Here is a 10,042-nt window from a genome sequence, read left to right as displayed (position 1 = left end):
CAGCAATAACATGCTAAGTTTGGGTAGGATTACATTTTAATTATTTAGGGTCTGATTAGTCTTTTGCACAGATGAAATCTCCTGTCTTAAAAGGCCATTAGGCTACTACACTGAAAATGTAATTCATTAAGCAAGAATATAGGCTAAAGGTACAAATACTGTATCTTATATAGTTATAGTATACAGTAACTGGAAGAATATAAACAAATAAAGATACTTACCACCTATTAGTATCACAAAGAGCAATACCAATGTGGGCTTCATGATTGGTCACAGATTAAGAGACAGAGATGTAAATAAATGAACAGACTACACAAATGGTAAAATAGAATTTTATGACAGCGCAGGTCTGAGGTTCCTTCTCTATATGGTGTATGCTTCTGGAGGATATGGGAGTTTGCAATGATTGCAACGTTCTGGTCTGGTGGTGATTTGTAGGTACCAATTTAAGTCACACCCTCTCTATGCAAACTCCCATGGCTATAGTCCCTCTCCTGTACAACTGGAGATTTTTTTAGATCAAAACGTTGTCTGTTAAACTGACTCCATTTTGGTCAAAAACAAGTCACAAAAGAGGTCTCAGCGGTTAACTGAATGATGTGCACATAATAAACAACTAAATACTTTTATGTTCAATCAAAATAAAAAAATCAATCAAAAAATAAACTTAGGTCTCTGAGATTATTGAAGTCAGATCCCCCTGAACTCATCTAAAGGGCTGTATGCTGTGACTACATTTGCAGGCTTCATTCTAACATAAACATTTATATTTATTAATTTAACAGATGTATTTATCCAGAGCAACTTATATGATAATTATATTACAAGGGCCTTTGTCCCCAGAGAAGCAGATGTGTAAGAACTTTTTTAAATATACTCTCACGCACACAGAAATACACTCTCACACACACTAGCCTACTATACTCTCACACACACAACTACACACACACACACACACACACACACACACACACACACACACACTACTATACTTTCTCTCAAACATACAGTACCCTCCATAATTATTGGCACCTCTGCTAAAGTTGAAAGAAATCCAACCTTGAAGGGAAGCAGATTTATTTTGAGAAAAAGAGAAACACATCGCTCACAACTATTGGCACCCCTGCTTGTAATACGTTCTTAACCCTCCCTTTGTCAATAAAACAGCTTGTAATATTCTCTTATGACATCCCATAAAGTTGGATAATACAAAGCAAGGGATTTAAGACCATTTGTCTTTATAAAATCTCCCCAAATCGACCAGATTCATAGGTCCACACTTGTGCATTCTCCTCTTTGACTCACCCCACTTTCTACGGAGTTTAGATCAGGGGAGTATGCCGATGGCCAAAGCTTGATTTTGTGTTCAGTAAACCACTTTTGCCCCTCCACCAAAATTCTTATTAGGCATGGGGTTCATTTCCGTATAGTCATTCTTCGTTTTACACCTAAAACACCTAAAGTGTTTCTTACCAAAGAGCAGTTTTTAATTTCATCTGACAATAGATCACACTTCCAGTCAAAGTCACTGTACCATTCAGTAACTCCTGCCGTTTACATTTGTAATTAAATGACTGGACAGGCTTACCATCATCCAGATAACCATGGGTCTTTGTCCAAGCATGTTTATCACATTTCTAGTTGATTAGAACAAAGTACCTAGTTTGTATAGACCATTTCAAGAGAGTTCCATTATCAGCATCATAGTTGGCCCCACAAGGCTTCCGTTTTAACATTCCATATGTTATCTTAAAGGTCCAGTATGTAGGAAATAATGGAAAATAAACTGTAACCATTCCAAAAATGATCACCATATGTTGTCAGAGAGTGAGGAAACACGATGAATTGAAGTAATGGCTTATTTGACAACATTACTCTAACCTGTGAAATCCCGTAAAACCCATGAAAAAAAATCAGTTACGGGGCGGAATCTCTTGGAATGTTCGTTTATGTTTTGAACGATTAATTCTAGAATAGCGTATTAATAATGGGATAGCACGTCCTCCTATTTGGGTTGCCAAATTAGCAAAGGCCAACTGTCAACAGCTGTCAGTTGTAGTCATGAACGCCTACAAGAGGCAGGCAAATTTCCAAAATTAAAACAAGAAACAAATTAAGTGGATGCGCATCGGAGGAGCTTCCTGAGATGGTGACGTCTTCGTCAAACTAAGAATATCAAGTCTGACACAGAGCTGGCCATATTTCTCCACAACAGTTAGCCTATGCTAAACTTCATCTGCATCGCTAACTTCAGCTAAATATGTTACGTTGGTTAGAGAGGTATTTTTTGTTTTCACTGTTTCCGTAATGTGTAGCTGGGTCATGGTTGGAGAAACGTTAAAGCAGCTGCAGGTCAACTAACGTTAGCTAAGTCTTCATTACATCTGGCAACCCAGAAGAGGCTCGCGTCTGGTAGTCTTGAGAACGTTCACCAGTGTTTTGATTTTGTCCTACAGAACGTTCGTTAACAATCCTACTAATCGCACCTTTAACGCAGAGGAAGTAGATTGGGAGCCAAATAGAACGTTCAAGCATTGTTTTTGTTTTTATTGTTAAAAGGGTCTATAGCCATTCCCTGACTTACAAATAGCAACACACTTTCTTTTCAATTACATTTATTGTATTCTCATGTCTTTCCAATGTTGAAAAATGACTAGGGGATTTAGCCTCTGTGTCACTTTATTTTCATACCTTTGTAAAAAAGAAAGTCATGAATTACTTCTGAAAGTTCACAGACAATCTGATTAACTTAAAGAAGTTGCAATTAGATAGGAAAATGCTTCTGTTACATTTTGTATATGAGATTTTTCTTGGGGTGCCAATAATTGTGAGCAACGTGTTTTTGTTAGAAAATATATATTTCTTTATGAGATTTTCATTTTTCTCAAAATAAATTTGGTTTCCTCCAAGGGTGGATTTTCCCTCTTTGTTTTCATCGTGAGATTATAATGAATTGGCAAAAGATTATTTTTTATACCTGTTTTTAGTCAACTTTGTTTCTCACACACACTGTACTCCTATACTTAGTTTAGAGGCCTCACTGCTAATTTGGGTTTGGCTGCTGCTAAATCACCACCTTACCCTGGAGCCAAACACCATTAGGCCTATGATGGCTTGTTTTTTAAGGGCTGCTAAGAAAGAGGGTTTTTACATCATCTCCTTGAATTAAAATAGAGAGAACAATGCAATTAAAAAAAATTTAAAATATAGTTTGTCATTATTTTAAAATTTTTAGAAATGGAAGCCTATATGACAATTAAATAAGTATAACTAAAAGATTCAACAGGGTAAGCTTCATAATTTCAGTACATATGAGCTACTCTGAGCTGTGACACATCATCAAATCTCATCTAAATATTATTCCCTCTGTATTTTACATGCTGGCATCCAATAAAAAAACATTCTCCTCCAAATCAGGAATGAGTGATAATTTGCTGTTAATGTTAAAACAGAGGCCACAGTGAAGTCTTTTGAACTAAAATGTAAATGTTTTTAAAATATATACAGTATATTGGGGCCTTTTAGCCTTTGTTTGACAGGGTAGCCAAGAAGATGGTGAGTAGATGAGTGAGTAGTCTAGTTCCAAATGATGACGTCATAACTATTCTAGTTCCAAATGCCACAGTGACTGGGCATAGTGAGAACGGTCAGAGGATCCACATTAAGCAAGGTGTGCAATCTTTCTTAACATTCAGTAACCCATTCAGTAATTGAGAAATCCAAGCAGCAAAGAAATGCTTAAAAAATAGATACATTGATGTAGTGTTACGGAGTAGGCCCAATGACAAGACTCAAACTCAAACTTAATTCTGTGTAAATATCTATTTAATGAGCAAGCCTTTGCATAGAGAGCTTTAAGGAATATTTGTTCTCATCAGCCAGGCTTGATACTGGATGAGTTTTCCTGTTTTCCTATTAGTTGTAGCCTACATAACGAAATGAATCAACTCCACCACACAAATGACAAAATACAGGTTGTCTCTTTTCCTACATTAACCATTCTACAAACAGGCCCAGTCTGCAAACAGGTTGGAGATCATAGTCAATAGGATTCAGGTCCAAAGTGTCTGAACAACAGAGAAAGTAAAATGTTGTAAGAGAGACCAGACTATTTCCCTTTGGCTGCAGGATTAAGAATCAGTACAATAAAAATATATAAAAAAAACTGTTTTTTTTTATTAATGCTGTAGCTAGTCTATGCTTCCATTTATTTATCTTATTTTATTTTATTTTTATTTAGTATTTCAGGAGATGTCTGATAACTTTCAGTGGACTGGAAAAGAGACATAATTTAATTCCCTTTCAACAGAGACTCCCAGAATGCGGAGACCTGGGTCTGCATGGACTGCGCAACCGACTCGATGAATGACTCGGACTTCTTCCGTATTGTCTCAGTGCTCTGCGTGAGCTGCCCATGGAAGTCCTGGACAAGTACTATTGCTTTCTTCTGGATGTCCTCAAAAGTGGCGTTAACTTGTTTCTGCACGTCTGTAGCGAAGGTTTCAGCCTGGGTGCCCAGTCCTTGGACCTTCTTCTCTACGTGCCTCTCCACCTGGGATGCGAAACGGCCACCCTCACGTTCGACTTTACGACCAAGGTCATGAAACACAGGGCCTGCCTTCTCCCCAAGGTCAGTGAAATATCGATCGATGGCATTCGCACTCTCTGAGACCTTGTCACTGAATAGAAGGAGATGGGAAAATGATTTAAGGTGGAGCAAGAATCATGGACACCTGTATGATGTGTTATAATTGCTTTATTTATAATTTGCTTTATTTTATTATTTAAAGTGTATTATTACTGACCTGTTTTATATCTTTACAGTTCCGACAGTTTAAATGATATGCATTTTTATATATGTAATATATATATATATATGTAACAGAGGTCGTAATTCGTCTGCTGCTCACGGCCCTCGAACCCGCCACCTCAAAACACACTGGCATGGGAGTCGAACGCTCTAACCACTGAGCTAAAAGCCCAGGCTTCCAACTCAGCGGTTAGAAGCATTCTTAGGGGTGTGAGGATCTACACGTGCAACTAGCATCTTATATATATATATAATTCACCACTGACCATGCATTTCAGATCGCCAAGATAGGGAAGTGTTTTAGGCGAATGACATCAGTATTTTTCAGAACAAACCCCACATAGCCTTTCAGTTACTAAACAATCACAATCTACTTTTCATATTAATTCATGTTGTTAAGATGTGGCCTGCTTGGGGTTGAGTGTTGTAATTTGCATGATGTCTGGATTATATTACTTACAAATGTATTGTCATAAGGACACATAGAGTGAAATTGAAACCTGGCAGTTTTCTTGTAGACAAAAACAAAATCAGTTTGCAGTGAGCCTTACCTGATTGCCTTGCCCAATGCAGTCTGTTGGATCAGTTCCAAGACGCCAGGGCCTTCAGTCACGTAATCATAATCTACCATATATTCTTCCCATACCGGCCCTAAACCTAGAGATTTGCTTTGACAAATGCCTTCAGCAAAAAATAAATAAATGTATTATCATCATGAGGAGTAGGTGTTGATTTAGCATTTGCAACAGAGAGTGGGTTACGTTGTCATAGAGCAATAGTCTGAGGATGAATTCTGATGGAATATTCGGTAACACTTTACGGAAAGGGTACATGAATTATCATGAATTCATGCATTAATTAATTCATGATTTATGTATTACTAATTCCTTAATATCTCATGAATCATCAGAAATTTACATGAGTTCATATTCTGTCATTTGTGACCTCATACATGAACAACACATCAACTAAAGCATTAAGTATGGTGGGCACATCATTATGATTTATGATTTATAAAGAATCATTTATTTTTCTGCCAAAAATGTGGTCATCACTACTCAAATTCTGATTTGAGCACACCTTGTGCAGTTCTCTATACACAAGCCATTGTTAACACTTTAGTTGAGGAGCCACAAACATGATGAACTCATGACCTATTAACCTTACATTCATGTAATCATGATGATCATGCTTAATAAACCATAAATTAAAATGACCCATCGTACCTAATGCTTTAGTTGATGTGTTGTTCATGCATGAGGTCATGAATGAGAGACTATAAACTTATGTCAATTCCTGATGATTCATAAGATATTAAGGAATGAAGTAATGCATAACTCATTAATTAATTCATGCATGAATTCATGATATTTCATGTACCCTTACCGTAAAGTGTTACCGAATATTCTAATTCTGCAGTAGCAGGAATTAAGAATAGTATGTTGACTAGCCGTACATGCTGAATGCAAAACTGAGCAGAATTAGGTCAGGTTTTGTGTGGGTCTGCGTACTGTGTTTTGCAAAGAACAAATAAAATGTCCTAAAAAGTCAATTCTATTTATTTATTTCAAGTCCGGTAGCAAGAATGTATAATCCAAACATGGAAGAAATGTATAGTCTAACAATGTGTAAAAGGTTTGTTTCCAATAGACCACTGGGTTATATAGGAGAAAGGAAATAATACATTCACAAACATTCTTCAATGTCCATAGAATTACTTTCTTACCTACAAAAAGGGTTAAGGCCAGGTAAGCCAACAGTCTCATGATTGCAATATCTGTAAAGGGGGTAAAGTAATCAGGACAAAGCCAATACTTTCTGCACAAATTTAGTAAAAAAAAATAAATGCACTGATACACTTACCAATGTTATATTAGTCCAAGATGAGTTTATGAGTGCACCAGTGAAGGGAAGTGAAATGGGGGAGGTTCTCTTCAGAAGGGGCTTTTGTAGCAGATAAAGCCAGGTCAAAGGTTTACCTTAGTGCAAGAGGATTTTTTTAAACTGTGTTGTTATGATCAAGTTAATCTGGTTAAATACACTTTTTTCTATCACTCAGATCTGAAAAAGGTATATTGTGTGTGTGTGTGTGTGGGGGGGGGGTTAAAACTGAGCAGATCAAGCATCAATCATCACATCCATATATAAAATTCATCAAGACAATACAGTAGTAAAAAAATAGCATCTATGCCATTTTTTCAGTGCCTGCTTAAAACCTCCTAAACTTCTGACCATCTTTAGATTTCTTGGCTTGTTGTATACAAAAAGGACTCCTTACCTAAATTGCTCTTAACTCTAGGGGGTATAAAAATCAGTACAGCTGCCCCTGGTGGAGTAGCTGTGAACATCCAATGTTAAAATAATTGATTAAATATTTGGGGACAGCCCTATGCACAGTCCTATGTACCATGCACAGGTGAATCTGAGAGACTCAGTCTTCTACTTTTAACCACCCAATAGTCTCAAAATGAGAAGTGTCAAGATGACATCTCATGGGGAGGTTCAAAATAATCCTTATAACCTTATTTTGAGCAGTCTGAAGCCTAGTTTCAGTTGCGTTAAGACACCATTGTACCATGAGCAGCATGGATAGTCAAAATAAGGCAGAATTACAGCGTTAGCATCGCTTTCTTGTCCAGAAACCTTGAGATTCTGGCCAAGAAATGTACTCTTTTATTTACCTTGCCAAGTGCCACTCCAGACAGGTGACCAGCACACAACCAAGGTAACTAACTGAGTCCTTTACAATAATCTCATTATCTCCAACTAAAACCTAAAAACCAGGGGATCTTTGCCGTTTTATCTTTTTTTTTTTTTTTTTTTTGTTAAATCCGTTTTATCTTTGACCCAAACAGTATGGCTTCCGTTTTCCCAAGATGAAGCAATAGCCTATTGTCTGACATCCACCTGCTGACATTCAATTGTTCTACACTGAGAGTTATTTCAACTATTTTCTTATCTTTATGTGAAACCAATAATGCATAATCATCTGCATATAAAAAAAAAGTTCACATGAATATACAGACTTAAGGTCATTTATATATAGAAGGAAAAAAGTGGACCCAAGACACACCCTTGAGGGGCCCCACAGTCTATGCATTGTGGTTGAGACATTGTTCCCTCAATATCCACCACCTGCTTCCTATCCTTCAGATAAGAACTCACCCATCTGACTGCTAAGTCATTAAAACCAATGGCTTTTAATTTGCCATGGTCAACGGTATCAAAGGCCTTCTGTAGGTCTAGCATGACCATACCACAAAAATGACCTTTCTTTACTTCCCTCCTGATGTAGTCGGTTAGATACAGTAAACGGATGTCAGTGGAGTGTGATTTACGAAAGCCAGACTGGAATTCATATAGATTGTGTGATACTAGATACTTAATCTGTGCGAAAATGATCCTTTCAATTTTCTTTGACAGACTACACAGAATAGAAACAGGTCTATAGTTTCCATGGTCTAGTTTACTCCCTTTCTTGTAAAGTGGAATCACTCTGGCAATCTTGAGATCATTGGGGAAATGTCCTTGTTCTATAAACATATCACCTTGCTCTTTAGAATATTAAGCAAGTATGAGAAAACAAAACTAGGGTATGATATAAATATTGTTTATTTAATTTAGTTTACATCAAACAACAATATGAAAAATAAATACTCTCAGTGAGTGCCATGTATCACAAATGGATAATGCACATACATATTTTCCTGTTTATAGCACATACACCCATTTAATTATGTCTTGAATTCTCATTATCCAAATCACTGACTTCCACAGTGAGAAAACATTTTATTCCATTCCATTCCAAGTTTGAGTGGACGAGCAATAAAGACATCTGATAGGTATAGTTGGTCAAATTTGAGCCAGTGAATCTCTTTTAGAATAAATTAACTGTTCATTGACAATGGTCAGATCTGGGAGACTGTTCTTACTGGCGGTTCTTGGTGAAGGATTCCCACAGAGTGCTGAGCTGGCTCTTCAGGTCCTGCGCTAAGGGATCCAGCTTCCCCTTCAGCTCCTCTGCGTAGGGAGCCACACTCTGCTGGAGCTCCTGGCTCTTCTGAACCAGCTGCATTTGGATGCTGTGGGCCAGGGGAGCGACGCTCTTCTGGAAGTCCTGCAGGTGCTGGTCCACCCTTTTCTTCAGCTCATCAGTATGGGGGCCCAGCTGGGACTGCAACTCAGCCAGGCTCTTCTCCAGGCTCCCCCTCAGCTCCTCAGTCTTCTGCTGCAGGGTGGCCTTCAGGGCCTCAGAGTCCAGGGCCTCAGCGTAGGGGGTCACATCCCTCTTCAGGTCCTCCACCTGCTGATGGAGGTCCAGTCTCAGCTCCTCAGTGTAGGGCTCCAGATGGGTCTTCATGGCGCTCAGGTCCTTCTCCACACGGGCCCTCAGCTGCTCGGCCTCATGGGATAGCTTCGCCAGCAGGTCCTGAGTCAGAGGTGTCACCTGACTGCTAATAGCTACAGTGTACTGGTCAACAGCACCAGCACTTTCAGCAATTCTGGCACTGCAGAGAGAAAGACACAACGTTTAAAGTAGCTCTTGAAAACAACATACTTTTGCTGAAACTCATTTGAATTAAGTGGATGTGATTGTGAACTTGCATTTGAACTGCATAGTGTAGACAAATGAAGTACACAGCTAAAAGTGCAATGTATTTAAAACAAACTAGGCCTAAGAGATAAAAGACATGACAGGTGTCACTCACTTTATTTCTTGGCCCAGTTCAGACTGCCTGATCTTCTGCAAGGCTTCCTCAGTAGTGAGTGTCGCCTTGGCAACATAATCCCAGAATGCATTTTTCACCATGTCCATATTGGGCATGGGTTGGTCCTGCCACATAAGGTTGGCATGGCAACCTGTAGAACAATATGGTTATGGTTATGGATATGCTTTTGTCCAATAAGCAATAGATTCATTATCTCATTTTAAGCTCACGAAAACACATATCAGTTGGTGTTATTTTATGTTTAAAAAACCTTAGAAAATCTACCTTACCAGAAACAACAGCAAATGCAACAATCAGGAAAGCCTTCATGATTCCTCCTTAGCTTCTAAAATGGTACCAAATGATATGTTCTGTTAGTAAAACAATTGCAGATGATTACATCATACACAGCAAAAGGCGTGCTAAAATGAAACAAATATTGTTGATTAGGCTAATATAACAGTGCATCTGGTCCCTTACCTGTAACAGTGAGCTTGTTCCCTAGGTTCTTTCTCAGAGTGAG

General features: G+C 38.2%; 1 protein-coding gene across 1 annotated transcript; it reads right to left on the bottom strand.

The window, feature by feature from the left end:
- Positions 1-8,404: 8,404 nt before the first annotated feature.
- LOC143140082 (uncharacterized) lies at positions 8,405-10,042 on the bottom strand. The gene is made up of 4 exons (XM_076300906.1): positions 10,000-10,042; positions 9,810-9,865; positions 9,520-9,670; positions 8,405-9,318 (listed from the first exon to the last, which is right to left on the bottom strand). The coding sequence occupies exons 2-4, from the start codon at positions 9,847-9,849 to the stop codon at positions 8,739-8,741; spliced, it is 771 nt and encodes a 256-aa protein (XP_076157021.1). The 5' UTR covers positions 9,850-9,865; positions 10,000-10,042; the 3' UTR covers positions 8,405-8,738.

Source organism: Alosa pseudoharengus, unplaced genomic scaffold, assembly GCF_046254945.1.
Source record: "Alosa pseudoharengus isolate Yale_2024_CS ecotype anadromous, Long Island Sound unplaced genomic scaffold, YU_APseudo_1.1 YU_APseudo_1.1_scf_23, whole genome shotgun sequence".
Taxonomy (NCBI): domain Eukaryota; kingdom Metazoa; phylum Chordata; class Actinopteri; order Clupeiformes; family Clupeidae; genus Alosa; species Alosa pseudoharengus.
The sequence above is the reverse complement of the archived record's forward strand: the minus strand, read 5'-3'. Positions and strand labels throughout refer to the sequence as shown.